The sequence below is a fragment of the Bacillus rossius genome, chromosome 6 (assembly GCF_032445375.1).
Source record: "Bacillus rossius redtenbacheri isolate Brsri chromosome 6, Brsri_v3, whole genome shotgun sequence".
NCBI classification, from domain to species: domain Eukaryota; kingdom Metazoa; phylum Arthropoda; class Insecta; order Phasmatodea; family Bacillidae; genus Bacillus; species Bacillus rossius.
This window is the reverse complement of record NC_086334.1, coordinates 30,065,091-30,083,548: the sequence shown is the minus strand read 5'-3', so window position 1 is coordinate 30,083,548 and position 18,458 is coordinate 30,065,091. Positions and strand designations below refer to the sequence as shown.

Here is an 18,458-nt window from a genome sequence, read left to right as displayed (position 1 = left end):
ATCCCTTTAATTGTGATATGTATATATAATCATGATATTGTTTATAACTTTTATCTTACTATGTTATGGATTTATTTTTTATTTTGTATTGTATTGTATATACTGACATGTTCTACACCATTGAGCATTTGCTCATTCATGGTCGACGGAATGTAACTATAAATAAATAAATAAATAAATAAATTTAGATTATTGTAACTATCCTTCTGGCATTGTAGTCGCTTGTGTACAATTTTGTCTGATGATTGCTCCAGTCTCTTTTATTTTATCTATGAATATAAGTATGTAAACAAATGTGTTCTTCACTTTCGTGTTATTAATGTTAGAGGATAATATATTAATTAATAAATAGTAATCAAACCCTGATGAAATGGAAGTTAAAGAAAAAACTGATTTACTGGCACTAAAAGGTGATATAATAATTCCAATATTACTCAAAACCGCACATGCAGGTTGAAATGGAATGCATGTAATTAAAAAATAATAGCATATCAAACCACATGAAACCTATTCTGAGTATTTTGAAGTTAAAGTTAATTATAAATTGTAATTCTCGTATGGATTACATAATGTGTGTATAATTTTAATGGTCTAGTATAAATACTGATATAATAATAGCAACGACGGTACGATCAACCTTGTACTATTTTAATTTATTTTCAAATAAGATATAACAAAATTGTGGGTTGGTTCCTTTTTGCATAACTACGTCCATATAGCAATCCCATACTTTCAGACATATATTCTAATTATTCTCTAAGGAGGCGTTGTGATACTTGAGTAGTTTATTTGTAATTCACTGTTTAAACGAGTGAGCAGATTTTATGTGTTTAAAATACTGTAATATTTGATAATAGTTGGGTTGGGTTACGTTTATTGAAAATACGTTAATGTACTGTATTGTGGATTTGTGGTTAAGTTTGGTTAGCTACATTCGAAATACTGCAAAATAATTGAACGTTTGTTTTGTCTTTTATGTAGCATGCCATCTCGTGCATCCAAAAAGTGAAATACGATCTACAATTGCAGGTGACTTGACTCATTTGTTTATGTTTTTTTCTTCCAGTCATGAGGCTGACAAGGCCAACTCTTTGCAGTCCACTGATAGTAACGTGCAACCCCAAAGACCTGCCAGGCAATCTCCTGAACACTGACTTGAAACAGGACATCACGTCGGTGCCGGGAGTCGAGACGCTCGCAGCGGGCCAGTTTCTCTTGCTACCCCAGAGTTTTGGGTGAGTGATTTTTAAAGCTTAAGATTTTTTGAGGTACATGTACTATTTACATTTTTAACCTTAGTGGTTTTTGACATCTCTGTCCAAGTTTCAACATAGGACACATGTTGTTTTATGACTTGCAGCATAGAGCACAGATACACTACTCACTAGGCGGGGCCCCTTACGTATACATTTCAATTAATTATATTTTGTTGCAGATATTTTGCTTTTAATTCAACTTTGATAAGTTAAATTAATTTGTACTTGTTGGGTTGATAGAATCAAATGGTTTTGGAAATACAGCTGGCTGAGTTTTCACCTAAAGCAATACCTTGCCATATTTTAAAAAAAATATATATTTTTGTTGATTGATCAGATTTTTTGGCGACAGAATATTTTTCAATTTAATAAGAATTTTGTTTGCTTAACAAAAGGGTTTAAGTTAATAAATTAGCATTTTGTTTAGTGTATAAAACATTTTGTGTATTGAGTTCAATTAATCAGGGGTTTGTTCAATCTATATAATAAATTAATAATTGTTTGTCTTTCTAGTTAATCATGGTTTTTTGTTTGATACATTTGCTTTGTCTTCATTGGGATGGAAACTGTTCAATATTTGCACGTTGTTTGATGAATATATTTTTAGTGATAGTAGGTATAGTATTAAAACTATTAAACAGTACTGGTTCATGTTTTACAGCCCTATGTTATTAGAAGTGTCATTTAAACAATATTTGTATAACATGTTTTAGAACAATAAAACTACCATGATATTACACCTAATAATAATCTTGAAAATATTTGTTGCAGAACAAAGACAAGATAGCTATATTGTTAACATTTTAGAAATATCCCTTAAGTATTAAAACATTAAAACTAATGTTGAAAAAAAAAATCAATGTGGTGTGTGCATCTGAGCTGTAATGGCAAAGTTTTGATTTTAGGAAGCTTTGGTACATACCTATCTATAATTATTTTTATGATAGTAATTACTATATATAACTACTATATAACTTTATATTATTATTGTCCCATCAGCATCTGTATGTGTTGGTTCTAGGAATATTTATCTTGGGGAAACATTTTCCAGCTACATATGTGTTCACAATGATAGCAATCAAGTTGCCAAAGATGTTATTGTACAGGTAAGTTCTATTATTCAGTTCTGTTACAAAAAATGTCAATCAATGTGCTATTATTATAGGTATTAAGTGAGAAATAATAAAACTATTGGTAAGTTTCCTCTGAAAGGCATAAATTTGTGATAAAGAAATTTTGAGTTTGGGATATTTTTTAAATTTAATCCTTTTGATAAGAGAAGATCGTGTTTTGGAAACATTTGTGTAAAAATATGTCGGATGAATTGTATTCATTTAAATGTGTTTGATTTGTGTACATATTTTGTCACTAAATGTAAACATTTAAACATTAATTTATTATATAAAATTTTATCATTACAATTAAAGTAAAATAATACATATTTCATTTTTTTTTTTTGTTAGAAGGATTATTATTTACTTTCATGAGCTGTACCATAACATAATGTCCCCACCATTGTTTTAAATGTGTCACTGTGATGGCAAAGTAAGATACAGAAAGTCTGGATGAAGATCAAAAAATTATTTTCACTTGCGAGATACAAGGTATTTATGACGCATATTTCAAATGCCTATGTGCACCTCGTGGAAGCTCGTCATTGTTAATTTGATTAGCATAAGCAAAGAAAGCAGTCAGCTTGCACAGTGGAGATATGGTTCGTAGTGAATCGTAAATGGCAGGTAGAGATGATTTGATACTTTTACTGTATAAAATTCCTAACCTCTGTTAATGATACTGGTCTTAAGCTGGAACTGTGTCATAAATTTTAGATGTGTTTTGCTTTCAAACTAATCCGTAAAAACCTTTAATCTTATTTTCATGATTTTTTTTTACTTCGTAGTCAACTTGTACTAATGCAATCCTGAACATAATAAGAGCAGTTTGAAAAAAAGAGTGTGCGTGGACTCCACTCACACTTAGATAGAGATAAATCATTAGTATTTTTTTTTATAGAACAAGAGATAGTCTAGTGGGTATGATCTCAAATAAAAAAAAAAACAAAATTCAAAATTAATGTTTTCAAATATATTGTACAAGGTATTCGTTAATTTGAAGGAAAAAAAACATGAATCAGTTATGATAATTAGTTTTTCATTTTTTATGAATCATTAGCCACAGAATTATCAGTGTTTATCATAGTGACAATTGGCTTACATAGTTAAAGTACGTCACAAAATACATCATCAATTGTATTTAGGATATTAAGTTAATTGCAGAAATCAATAACTCTTTTCCACACTAATATTAAAATTGTAGATACTTTAAATAAAATTAAATAAACATAGTAGTGTCAATCGTAGCCATTACGAAAACTGAGGACTAGACAAACACAAGCAGCGTTACGAAAATTCCGTAGCATCACTGCTGCATCATTTCTACCTCTCCCCTGCCTTTTTCTCTTCCGGCCATTACAACTAGCATATATCATGCTACGCTACACTACGTACTTGTGTTCCCCCTTCCCTCCTTGACCGTCTTCCCATTCGATCGCTAGCGCATGCCTTGGAGTGGCGTCGCCTCTGACACACTCTCATTTTCTATTGGTTCTTCCATCACATACCTAACTGTTCCTCTCATGCGATCGGAATTTTCGTAATGCTCAAAAATTTTACCACCATCAGCAAAGAAATTTCACTTCAAAAGTTTGCTTGTTTATGAATTTTACTGTCCGCAATTTTGTGCGTGAATGTCAAATCAGGCAATGAATACAAGCTTGTTGGCTGGGAACTTGATGTGTCTGTTAGGCAGATCTGCAGACAAGCTCTCAGCGCATTCCTCTGTCTAGTCAGCACAGAGATAAAAACTCTGAGCTGAAGCCGCAGGAGACACTGGACGATGTGATTCACCACGAAGTGAAAGAAGTGGGGACACACATGTGGGTATTTAAAATAAAAATAACTGCATTCCTGTTATCTGTGCTCGTTTGTAATTGATAGATACACTCTATAATTTTTCTTTTTTTTCATGGTAAGAAATCTGCTGGTTTGTTTTAGATTTAAAGAAATAAAATTCTTTCCAGGTAGATGCATTAAGTTTTTTTAAACTGTGCAGCAGTAATAAAACTACCTATAACTCATTCTAAATGAGTCTTCAGATGTGCAATTTAGTAGCTAGAGTGTCATGAATGTACGAACTCAGCTCAAACACACTTAGTCATGCTATAAAATATATTTGGGCTGTAATGCATCGGGAAGCAAAATATATGTTTGACATTGTTGGATGAATTTTTTTTTTTACTTTACTTGTTCAAACATGTTTTGAATTTTTGATTTTCCTTAGTGTGTAAGGAAATATTTCTAGTTTATTTTCTCTTAAAATGATTTGTGTGCATGCATGTTTGCCTGTTTATGTAGTTCTTGTATATTGCTTCCTTGTAGTAACAATTCCTGGCCCCTGGTGGAGTGTAACATACTAGGGTAGTATATTTTGGATTTTCCTGACTTGACCTGTCAAATTTTCTTTCCATTCATCTCGGCTTAGTTCCTGGGGTAATGCCTCCCTCTTTTTGAGCATTCCAGCCAAATCAATAAATTCTGGTTTATAATAATATATATGCTGCCACGTTTTCGTCAGCTCATATTTCAATATTGCTGATTATATATATATATACACATACATACATACATACATATTAGTCTTGGCTTATCCCTTCTTAATTTAACACAGTTATGGTAACTACATATCTGGTGTTTAATTAATAACCGGCAAATTTTAATGTTTGCTTTCTATGTTTTTATGAATGTACTATTATAATTATTTTGTTTATATTATTAATTTTTAATACTGCTAGTTTGTATTATATTCATTGGTAATTTCATATTCAGTTCAAGAAAAAGAGCTTTTTCAGTATATTTGCTCCAAAAATTTTTTAATGTAATGTATTTAAGTAAAATCTTTGTTATAAAATATAATAATATGATACTAAAAATTTCATTAAATATGTTTGAATTAATATTTGTGTGTATTTTGACGAATATCCAAACATTTACCATATTACTGTGTCAGAAGTGATCCATTCTAAAATAATTAATTTAAAGATGTATTTTTCTAAAACATAAATGTTACAATATTGAGTGACTTATAGCTAGCCAGGTATTTGTCTTTAACATTTAGTGAATCGTTTATTGCAGATTAGTTTGTGAAGTCAGTTATGTGACACCAATGCTAAGTCGCCAGTCTTTTAGGAAGTTCTTCAAGTTTCAAGTTCTGAAGCCATTAGATGTAAAAACTAAATTCTACAATGCAGAGGTATGTGTGACATAACCAAATATTTTATAGTGCTTTGATGTATGTGCACAATTTATTATAATTCAGTCATGTAATATTTATGAACTTATCTTTCACATGCTTCTTTGAGCACAACTCAGTAGAATAAAGAAATAATCATCATTGAAATGTCACTGATTTTAATCTGAAAGTTCTGTGTGCTGTGTGGTAGTGGTAATTTGGTTGTGCAGTTTTGCTGCATATTTCCAATGGTTGTCATATGGGAGGGACTATAGAGGATGATTCTCTCCCCCTCCCTCCCGTACCCCTCTATAACAAAAAAAAAAAACCTTTACAGATAACAAATGAACTACGCCATAGTTTTTATAAAGATTTATTTAGAAGTAATAAATGTTCTGCTGCATAGTTTTTATTATCACTTATCAATACATCATAAATATGTTGAAGTAGCTCTTAAATTTCAAACTCTCTATTTAATTGGGATGTATTCTGTAGCACCCGAAATCTTCCAGTTATCCGTTTACCCCTTAAAATTCAAACCTGGGATGGCCAAGGCTTATCTCCAGCATTTTAATGAAGAGTATTTAAAAAATCACATTAAAAAAAAGCTTCTTTAAGTGGTTCTTTGTTTTAACTCTTTTAACAATATTAGCTTGCTATTTTTTTTAAATCCGAAATTGATAATTTCGTAGCATTTTGGATGATCAAAAATAGCTTTTTTATAGCACATGTGTTTTTCAGAAGTTTAATTTCATTCACACTGTTTCTGATAGCTATTTTGTACCTTCCCATCTTAATCCTGAACTTTTCCTAGTAGTGATCATGCACTGTTTGGCTACAAATTGTATTAAATATGCACAGCTGGCATCATTGCAAAGTTTTTAGATTGCGTACTGCATAAAAATGGCTTCAGCTTTAATTTTTGTTGTTATTCAAAAGTCAGTGGTAAAATGTATGCAGAGAGCAAGAAAACATCATGCAAAAAAAAGCACATGTAGTGTTCTTCCTCCACTTTGTAAGTTTGTAAATATTTTTTGTACCACTTATTGAAAAATGTATTTAATAGCTGTGGGATGGATGGCATTAGTAGATTAGTAGATGCGTGAGCTGTAAATTTGAATAGCTAAGTTGTATTATGCTTTCCTTGTAATGTTAATATTAATGATGGTTCAAATCCTAAATTTTCTTGTAAACCCAATCTTGAATCCCAATCTCAAAGAGTACCTTCAATTCACCCCTCGAATCTGAATTTTAAAAAATCAAAAATTAAATGAAGACAGGAAATAAAAAAAATGTTAATTTAAATCAAATGCTTCTTTATAGCACTCTTTGGTTGGTTAGGTTGTTAACTACTTTTTAAAATGGCAATTCCTAAGGATTTTACAATATTTTAAATGTAGCTAACTTATACTAACCAACTCATTTCACAATATCAGGTAATTATATTTATACCTAACTGATAATTTTTTTTTTCACTCTTTTCCGTAAATTAATAAAAAAAATTCGAAAATATATTTTTTGAAAACTAGAGGCTCTAGTTACCCTGTAAACAGTGTTTCTACATTCCTACTGGTGTCTGAGAAATTACTGTTTGTAGGTCATATTAGATAGCCTATGCAGTCGCAGTGTCGTGCTTCAATATATAATAGCTAATCCAGAATGGTGGCATGCTTGGCAAAGTGAGAGAGAGGTGCTTAACTTATTAGAATTTGCTATAGCATTGCTGAAAGCTAATTTTTAGTAACCCTTACTTGCTTCTCAGGGTATGTCTCTTTTTGTAGGTATAGTACTAGTGGACTTCTAGTTAAATAATCAATATAAATATAATATACAGACATTTTCCTTTGATGTATTTATTTTGCTTGGAGTATCCAGAAGATTAATTAAATCAAGATTTGTAGCTAGCTGCACCATATAAATACTGGTTAATTCTGACATTTTAACGATGAAATGTGTTTGTGTGAATATCAAATAACCTTTATGTTTAAGTTTCGTTAGTTGGTGAGCTTTCAGTTGAGGATTTGTCAAGCATTTACTAATGACTGGTTGGGAAGAACTCCAAGTAGATATAGGAATGGTATCTACTATTTTTGAAGTCTTTAGGTGCATTATGAAAAAATTATGACAGTGAATTTTTACAATGCCTGTGTACCATACAACAAAATTTTCACAGGATGAAAAAAAAGGTTACATACAAAAGAAAGGCTACACAGAAATAATATATATATATATATATATATATATATATATATATATATATATATATATATATGTGTGTGTGTGTGTGTGTGTGTGTGTGTGTGTGTGTGTGAGAGTGTGCTTTTTTTAGTTATTGAATACTGGTCCCTGTCTAAAAAAAAAAAAATTGTTAAGTGTGTTTATATAACTGAGGTTATAGATATATATTGTTCCAGTGTATATAAATTATTTTCATTATAAAGTATTACATGATTGTTTAATAAATAATTAAAATTAATAAATTAGAATAAGTTTTCATCATATTAATTTTATACATGTTTTATATTAATATTAAATACTGAGTATTTATTTAAATTTTAATTTGATTGAGTTTATACTTTGCCAGTCGTATTTAATATCACTCCAGTCCTTTTATTATATTATTTCTGTTAATTATTTGCATACATAATTAAAGTTAGTTTTTGATTATGCCAAGTAAGTATAACTTATAACACATGTAAATAAGGACACTCATCCTTTATTTGTATTATCTTCAATAGGTATAGAACATTTTTGTTTTTCTGGGTGATGGGAATAGATTAGTGTACAGGCTAGAGAAATTCAAGGGAATAGTTATTTTTTTCTTATTTCAAAGTGATATGAAGTTGTGAATTTCAATTAATACTTCAATAAATTACTTATGTTTCCTTTGCTTATGAAGTGAAAATTATCTTCGCATTATGTGTTAGCTTTTACGCTGTGTTCCGAGATTAAAATAATTGTAAAAACATTGTTTGTGTAAGTAAATAAAATCTAAAATGAAAAGCCTGAAAATCTGAAAAGTATGTAGTATAAGGAAGCACGATTGAAGTGTTTGGTAAATGTAGATTTTATAAGCACTTAAAGTCAGCCTTTCACTCATCTATGCCTCACAAATGGAGAGTATTATTTGACAAAAATTATTTGCAGTAACCCTGTAATACCGTAATGCAACAATATACAAATTGCTGGGAAGATTGTACAATATCTTGAAATTCCATGCGCAGAGCTTAATTTAACAGTGACAGTGAATTAAATCTGTGTGCCATGGCTTGAACATAACTTTTAAATAAATTTTTTTAATTAAATAAATTTTTGTGCTATGCACATATGATTATAGTTTTTCATTTTTTTTGAAACTATGATAGTGGGAAGTTTGAAATAAGGCATGTATTTGTGGTAGTAGTAGTCAAGTAGTTGTGTTATCACTGAGGTTTATTTGTATTTCTTTTTCTGCATGATTCTTGCTGGTGCGTGCTTGGGGTTTGTGGCATGCTCAGGACTTCCTTGTAAGTGAATATTTTTGTTTGAACTAACAAAATAGGCTACTTTAAGTTACACATTGATTTAACTTTATTTTGTAGAGTATTATTTTAAAACATAATTAAAGCTTGTAGAATGCTGTAAATATTTGTTAAGAACTACTCATTTCAATTTAAGCGTTTTGATGTAGCTAAAGCTTCCATTTGTATTACTGAACTGCATGCTTAGATGATGGTCTGATATGGAGATGTAACCAATGCTTTTGTTACCTGATAACAGTGATGATGTTAAAATGGCCTTCTAATAGTTTGAATCCAAACTGATTTGAAATTATCAAGTATGTGTTTGTGTGTGCATGTGTATGTTTGCTGCATATGATATGACTTATTTTTGTGAAATGCTCATTTATTGCTAGAAATCCTAAAGAAATAGAAACATTTTAAATGGAAAGTTAAATTACATGCAATTAAATGAAAGAAAGGAAATTTTAAATCATGATGGCTGTAAAATTTGATATACAGAAGGTCTTCACAGAGTTTTTTTTTGTTCAGTGGCATGCTTTTAATACTTCAACTTTTGATGGTTTCATAATTAATAACAATATTTTCTATATTAGACCATCATTAGTCCAGTTTAAATTTAATTTTGAGGCACTTTAAAGCTTTAATTAACCTAAGCTTTTTCCCCGTAGCTAATTATATCAAAAACACTCTGTTTTCCTACATGCAACTTGATTGCAAAGTAGTCATGGGATTTTTTTTTCTCTAATAGATGTATTCCAGGCATTGTTATCTATGAGTTATGATAGTGTATTTGTTACTTAAGAGACCTGCTTATCTGGAGTTATTACTGTTATTTGGCATAGAAACAATGAACCAATATGGGCATCATTGGTAAATGAATGCATTACATGCCTTGACATCTTATGCAAGGCAGTGAACTTAGTAGAAATCTTTTCGCTGTGCTACAGTTTGCAAGTATGGCACTTTCAAGTAGAGTGACTGTAGCAAAGTTTAATTCAGGTGATACCTATTTTAGTTTTATGTGCATTCAGTTTTATATTGTTTTAAGGAAGAGTAGTTTATTATAAAAAAAGCATATTTGGTTATGTTAAAGTACAATTAATTTAATTTTTAGTATTTTTTTGTCAAGACTTGACAGCACTTATAGATAGTATGTTGGATGAGTTTTTTTTTTTAATTCACATTTATTTTGAAAATTTGTTAAGTTTGTTCTCATAATGAAAAAAATATGAATATCAAACATTTTTCTGAACAGTTTATCAGGTAGGGCAAGCCAGCCTAGTTTAGCATAAATGTTTGTGCAGAGCTTTGACTAATATGTTTTTTATTATTATTATTTAGAACCACTCATCATTTCAATCTGAGGCTTTCTTGTTAATAGCATTTGCTGCATCACAAAGAAAAGTTTCAATTATCTTCATCAAATGGGTTTATTGCAGTAGTATTTTATAAATAAATAAACAGCTTTTATAATTTGAAGGCTTTTTTTCATTAATTAAAAACATATGAACCCCACATTCCTTGGTTGTCTCCGTTAAGTGTGCGTGTAAAATTTTCATTTTTTGTTTTGATAGTGTTTAACATGGTACAGTTACATACAAATCCATAAGGCAATGGGACTACCAAGATTTCTGTGGGACTCAGAACCATTTGGGTATCAACTCACTGCTCATAAGTATGTTATGCCGGGTTGTAGGGATCAAACCCATAGCCCTTACCATGTGAGCATGGCATCCCTAACCATATGAGCGTGGCAACGCTTACCGTGTGGCATGTTAGCTATCACGGCCACCGAGGACCCTCCAAATGTGCCTGTGATTTGCTAGGAAAATTATAAAGTATCATTTTGGTGCTTTCACAAAAATATAACTCCAGATAAGTGATTCTCTAAGGCTTGTTCTACGATGCCACAGAAGCAGAGACGGATCACATCAACGGAATCAGATCTCACGGAACGGAGTATCTACAACGGCCCGCATGAGGACACGGACCTGTGTGGATTAGCTTGGCAATGCTCAGCTCTTTCGTGTACGTTACTCCGTGCGTCCAATAGAAGCCGATTATTTGGCCGTGGTGGTTGCCATGTTTGTTTATGGTTTAAATACATGAATAATTGTGCCAAGTACAAGAATATCTTATGTTCAGTCATTACTGTTTGGTTTATTTTTATTATATATGTATGTAAATCCAGACAGTGTTTTGTTCAAATATCTTGTGGGTCGGGATCTGTTTAATGTTTTTACATGCCATTGTAGAACAGGCCTTAAGACTCAACAGACTCTTTAAAAAGATTGCTTTAGAGGTGAGACTTTCAATATGTTGAGATAAAAGTTTTAGTGTATCTATCAAAACCAATGATTCTTAGGTTATACTGGAAGAATTAACTTGTTTTTTCTGACCTGCACCTGGTAGCAAAGAAGCAATAAGAATTTCACCAACTGGTGTTTAGTCTTAACAGCAGAAAATAAGCAGATTTGATCCCAAAAGAGTTAAGATGCTTTTGTTTGATATTTTTCTTAATGTATAATAATTTTTATAAATAACCTTTACCTGATGTTATATAATTTTTATGAAGTATCTTATTTATTTATTTTTTGATTATACATAATTTTCTTCTTAAATGTTAACTACGTTATGACCAATAATGTTTGTTTTTACTAAAAGTATTGAAAGCATCAAGGGTATTGAGCTGATGCCAGTATCAGGTATTGAGTATCAAAATTTTATCGTCCCAATTCTAAATTACTTGTTAACGTAATTTGCATAATAAGATCTAGCATGCCTCAGAGGTTAGACTTGAACCAACTGCTTTCAGTGGTAGACGTTTACGGTAACCACACTATTGGGACATTTGTTATTCTTTTATTTAATCCACTCCTTGTTTCATCATCTAAATCTAATGCAGCCTTTTTTTTTTAACATTTGTTGCAATAGTAAAACATTAAACCATACCTCTACAGGAAAGGATTTGGTTCTTGTTAATGGTACAGCCTCAAATGCATTTGACAGTTTTATCATTGTTGTCCTTGAGTGTTATGGGCATGTAACCGTTTTGTTTGCTTTTCCACCAGTCAGATGAAGTTTACCTTGAAGCTCAAGTACAAAACATAACAACAGGACCAATATGCTTAGAAAAAGTTTCATTAGAATCATCACATCTTTTTAAAGGTTAGAATTTTTATATATTTTTCAATTTAAAATGTGCATGATTAAAACTTAAGTGAATATGATATATTTTTGTTCCAGGTATTAACAGCAGCTTTGATTATAAAACTGTGTTTTTTTTTTGTACTGGAAAGTTTTTCTTGCTGTATAAATGCTTTTAGATTTGTTTCCTAAATGACTAGCGAAGATGTAGTGCTTTAAATGTAATTGTTCAAGAATATTAATCTATAGTAACAAATGTAATAAACATATTGTTTTATTTTAAATAATAATTTTGGATATATGCCATTCATAGTTTGCAATGTATGCCGTAGAGAAAACCCAAACGGACAAAGAAAGTTGAATATGCAAATGCAGTCTGCCTGATAACAGGAACAGATCTCTGTTCCCGAAATGCTGCAACCGTTTTGTCTCGGCAGGCCTACTGTGATCTTCTGTCTGTGCTGTTGTCATTGTTGTGTTGTCGGAACACCTGTTCAATTTCGTCGCTGGGTTAGCATGCGCATTGCTGTATTGTAGGCATGTTTGTCCAGATAATCTGCTTCGCATCAATGTTGGGTTCCTTTGCCTGTCACTACGGTATGTTGTCCACAGTTATTGGTCTGTTTTTACAGTTTTTTTTTTTGCAACTTTCTTGTTTTCAGCCCGCTCGCTGTCTGTGCCTTGATATTGTACTAATTCCTTCCGTGAAATTCTCTGCACTGTTGTAACATTTAACACCTGGGTTTATGTTTATTTGTGTATTAATCTTTATATTTTCGTTCTTGGGGGGTTTTCTCTGTGACATACAGTGCAAACTAGCAGCAGCATATGTCCAAAATAATGTTTGAATCAATCCTCCCCATTGTCAGAATCATTTAAAGTACCTATGTATTATGTTTGGTACAGTGGCAGAAAGTGTCTGTACTAGGGTACGGTAGGTGTAAAGTGGTGTGTGTTTGTGTGACGTCCCGACTGCACACGGGTGACGGGTGCGCAGTGACCTCCCTGAACGCGACGTCTGCCGACGAGTCGGTGTTCGGCCACGTGAACGTGGTGCAGCCGCAGGCCAGCCGGCAGTTCCTGTACTGCCTGGCGCCCCAGCCGAGCCTCACCTCCGACCCCAAGCTGCTCAGCGGGGCCACCAACGTGGGCAAGCTGGACATAGTGTGGCGCTCCAACCTGGGCGAGAGAGGTCGCCTCCAGACCAGCCAGCTGCAGAGGATGGTAACATCTCGCTTCTCGAACTCTCTCTCTACAGCCGGCAGGGTGAATGGGGCGACGACTCATCAGAGCGCGTGGGGCGCTTGATGGAGGAGAGCATTTTGAGCATCCCATCTCTCACTCACGATAGAGCATCGGTGAAGCGATGCTACAGTGCTTCATTTCTGTACTTGAATAATGAGTACTGTAGACAAGACATTTTTCATTTTGAAGTTTTTTTTTCACACACAAATGTTAGGATGAGTTGCTGGTTTATGGAAAGATTTAAATACTTTTATTCTTCACAAATTGTAGAAAGTACATAAATCACTGTTCCATGAATTTTTTTATATATACTACAGAAACATTTTTATGTATATACACTACAGAAACACCAATAATTATGTTATTAAAGTAAGGTATTTTCTGTCCAGTTGTGTCAGTAAAAAATACTTCAATTAATGCACGCAAGACATCTGATGTTACACTTTGAATTGGGTACTGCAAGAGGTATCCTGCCTCAGTGGGGCGATCAACATCACCCTGGGCTTTACGCCAATACCCAGGTTCACAAAATTTGTAGTTACTTAGGTCAAAAAAGGTCATATGTGGCCTGGTTCTGACTAGCAGGCATTAAACTGCCCGCCTCTACAATTTTTTCATATTTGTTGAGCTGTGGTAAAGTGTGGTCAGTCAAGCGAGGACGGATGAGTTTGACGGATGACTACTTTAGCTTAGGCAGTCACTTAGTCCAGCTGACCATTTACAGCACAGAACCCTTTTCAAGGTCAGCTGGTATTCCCATTTTCCGAACACTTAGTTTCACACTTAGACCACACTGTTTTTAATGCCATCCCCAAAATGAATGTTCCTAGTACCCTTGCGCGACACACATCTACAGTGAGGAGTGTGCTTGCCACATCTACTGCAATTTTTTTTCATCCATTTATTTTGTTCACCATTTATATGCTGTATGAGTGACATAAAATATGGATTCAAACCATAACAAAAATGGAATGTACTTACGCATTCACAATTTTGTGCTTTATTTCCTTCACAACTCTGTACACACAAGAAAGGTACATACTGTATTTTAGTGTTTTAGTTCTAACAAATGTATAGTAAAATGATTTTTCCTATAATAGTTTGAATCTTCCTAGAGGCAATTTCTCATTCCCTATTCTCAGTCCCATATTATGTAAATTTAAACAAAATTTCAGACCTATTTTTAAGAAAGCCAGTACACATATACTGGATTATTACTATCTGCACTTCCAAAAAAAAAATTAATTTTAGTCAAAACCCAACTTCTCTATTAAATCTAGTGAGCCATGAGGAATAAGTGCACATTAATTGTGTGTCTCAATCATGTGTTCCTATTAGTAGAGGTTATGAGCTGAAAATCTCCCATTAAAAATTATATATACATAGATCAATTGTTTGAAATTTTTTATGTGCAAAGTAGTGTTTGTCTTGTATGTTTGTCCATTGTTTAATTCATTTTGTATTGTGTGTATTATTCAGAATATATTTTTTAGGCTCCCGATTATGGAGATATTCGGTTGTCTATCCAGACACTTCCAAACATTGTGTACTTGGAAGAAGAATTTTCATTTACTTGCCGCATAATTAACACATGGTAAGCTATAATTATAATACTATTGTTTAAAAAAAATCCTGAGGTTGTCGAAGTCCAATACAAACTGCATTTTATATATATATACTACCGACATGAGCTATTATTTTTGATGTGTGCGTGTAGTGAGCGTGCAATGGATCTGGTGCTGAGCTTGGAATCCATTGCGTCAACGGGACTGGAGTGGAGCGGGGTGTCTGGGCGTCAGCTGGGGCGCCTGGAGAGCGGTACTTCCCTCACTCTGCCCTTGTGCTTGGTCCCGCTCACCGCAGGCTTGCACGTAAGGCAACATGTTCATTTGTACAGCTAAGAATGATTGGATATTTAGCACATGTAATTGTCACCGATCTTTTAACATTATCCAAGGGGTGAAAGTGGTTAAGTAGATTGGTCCGTTTACTCGCCTCTCACCAAGGTGATCCAAGTTCGATCCCCGGCGAGGCAATGCTCAGATATTCCACTCGTGGGAAACATGCATATTTCAGTGAGCCGATTGTTACTATTTTCCCCACATGTTCATCCGTCAATGCTCCATTACCATCTCATAGGATCATTGCAGAAATATAATCGTCATGACCCGTGGGTCTCATCCTGCTAATTCGGCTACCACCAATTATAGGATTGTATATGAGAGTTTCATTTTTTTTATTTCAACATTATATAAGTGTGAAGGTTGCCTAGTTGAGGATTGTTTTCTCAGCTTTATATTGGATGTATCAGCTATTAATGTAGATACAGTGAATTCTCTCTTTCACATCATTATGCGAGTGCGAAAAGTGAATTTTGGTGGTCTATAAATTTTGAATCTGAATAGTAATATTTTTTTAATCAATTGTGAATAGTTTTAAAGTCGAATAGATGTTATGATTCACATTACTTCTTCAAGAAATCATTATGGAAATGTAATTTGCTAGGAAACAGGAAACAATGTACTAAAATGAATACTGACAGTAACGATAAACTCTGAACCAATTAATGAGGAACACGGTGCGGAGTACAGAATGTGTTGAACCATGTAATGCCGGGTCATGGATAATAGGCTTTTTACTGTATTTAACAATGGGATTGTGTTTGAAAACTTGTCTAGTTTAATTATGATTAAGATCCTACTTTCTTTTTTTGTTTTCAGAACATTTCTGGGATTAGGATAACTGATGTGTTCTTGAAGAGAACATATGATTACGACGATCTTGCCCAAGTGTTTGTAGTGCAACGGTTTTCTGATGATGATGATGCAGATGCAATACCAAACTCTCAAAAAGTGCAACAGTAATTTTTTCAAATGTCTTATAGCATGTGGTACTCACATTGCTATATAGTTTTCATTTGTTGATTTTGTTATATAATTTTTCATTGTGATATTTGTTTTCAGTCTTTATATAAATATTGTGTTGGTATTTTTTTATCCATGTTAATAACAGTAATATATATTGAACAAATTCTATATTAGAGCATGTTTGATAAGAATATTATCATTAAAGTATCCTAATACAATGCTCACAAGATTATCGACATTAATCATGCTTCAATTTTCATGATTTCTGATGAAAACAGATGGGTTTCAGGTACACATGAATTAGTTGTTAAAATACAGACTGGTTTTAAGTCATAAAGGAATACTGGTATTAAAAAATATTAATCTAGTTGATTTATAGTATGACTTTCAAAATTAAAGTTGTGTTGAAGTAAAATTTATTTCAATTTATATCTATTTCATAAAAATTTTGTAAAGGCTAGAAAAATTTATTTGTAAAATTGTTGTTCTGAATTCTTAGTTTATCATTAAAAATTAAAATAAAATAAGGTTGGTCCATTTTAAAAACTCACAATGTAGCATGCGAAAATCAGTTTTAGTTTGAATTGAATACGAATGTCAAATTCGAGTAGTATGAATGAGAATTGGAATTGCACAATTATATTTCTCACATGTGGGGGAATGACTGAAAACACTGTTTTTGATGTTTGTATTTGTTTCACCTAGCATTCATAATTGAAAAATCTAAAACGTATGTGACCATGGGCTACAACACATTATTGCCAGACATTAAAAGTTGCCAAGGGGTATAGCCACAGTTGGTTCACTACCATGCACACAGTAGCAGCTTACTCACAGCATTTATGTACATATGATGAAACAGATGATGTGACTCAAAAACTTAATAAGTTCAGAATCTGAGAGGAAATTTGCAGTTAGTGTGTGTGTACACTCCTCATTGAAAATGTAATTGTATTTTTGCCATTTCATATATGTATTATTACAATATTTCACATTTTCCTTAGTATGAATTAGATTTTGCATTATTTTGTAGTTTGCCAAAATTTCTTATCCCAATAAAAATTGCAGTAAGTTATAAGTAATTCCAGGTAGAAGAAAATAATTTTTTTTTTACTTAGCCTTTTAACAAGCTTTCATGCTTTAAGCATGTTTTGTTTGGGTTTCCCTATTAATATACATACATAAAAGTCTAGTGTGTATTTGTAAACACTCCCATTGATAATAAAGTTTGTTAGCAGTATCTGTGCATAGGTGAGAGTGGGTGGTGAAAAACTCTTCTTAATACACTGATTTCTTATGAGAAGCCCGAAAATGTTTTAGGATAGACTCAGAGTAGTGAAGTGTACCGGTGGGTGACATGTACGGACTTAATAGAATGTTCTAGATCGAGAAAGTTCTTGAAATTACATAAAAAAAAATCTGTTACATTGATAGAATCAACACTATTTCAATATCAATTATTGAAATACAGTATATACCCACCTCTAGTTATATGTATATGTAGTATGTTTTACACAGAAACTCTTTTAACATGGTGCAGAATACCAGTACAACGTACCTCACATGGTTTTCACTAACGTATATTTTTAAAATCCCCGCCGAAAATTGTGTGCTTACAATGCAAAATTCTCTTTCTTTAAAAGTATTCTACGTTCACTAGTAGCGTGGCACTGCTACTCTAAAATTTACTTCAATGGGTAAATTAATAGCCAGCTAAGTGGTAAATATTATCGAACAAATAAATAGCAACCATTTCTACACAGCAACATAACTTCTAACCACTAAAAAACATCAAAACAAATGTTTGCGGACAGTACCAAAGATTGACATATGTGATATACGTGTACAACACAGCAGCATTCAATACATTGAAAGACATTTTTTTGTTGAGTGAAAAGAATATTAATTTAGTGGGAAGTTGAACGTGATGAAAATGTGGAAATGCTCAGAGAACTGGACAAAGGGAAAATAAAGCAGGTGGAAGTTACGGTGGTTGTGATTGCAAAAGGTTACTAGCAAAACAGTTTGCATTGCTTATGGACATAAAAGACTTCTAAGCCAATTCTGGGTGATTGCACCGCTGCCGGAAGCGAAGTGTGTGTGGGGAGGACGAAGATGCAGACACAGAGGCAGTAGACCAGAGGAAGGAAGAA

The 18,458-nt window shown here is 32.6% G+C and overlaps 1 protein-coding gene across 1 annotated transcript; it reads left to right on the top strand.

Moving 5' to 3' along the window:
• The first annotated feature begins 258 nt into the window (after nucleotides 1-258).
• LOC134532963 (trafficking protein particle complex subunit 13) lies at nucleotides 259-17,399 on the top strand. The gene is made up of 10 exons (XM_063370048.1): nucleotides 259-410; nucleotides 1,067-1,235; nucleotides 2,278-2,362; nucleotides 4,061-4,191; nucleotides 5,447-5,564; nucleotides 12,118-12,214; nucleotides 13,191-13,417; nucleotides 14,932-15,032; nucleotides 15,156-15,309; nucleotides 16,159-17,399. The coding sequence occupies exons 1-10, from the start codon at nucleotides 371-373 to the stop codon at nucleotides 16,300-16,302; spliced, it is 1,266 nt and encodes a 421-aa protein (XP_063226118.1). The 5' UTR covers nucleotides 259-370; the 3' UTR covers nucleotides 16,303-17,399.
• The last annotated feature ends 1,059 nt before the right edge of the window (nucleotides 17,400-18,458 follow it).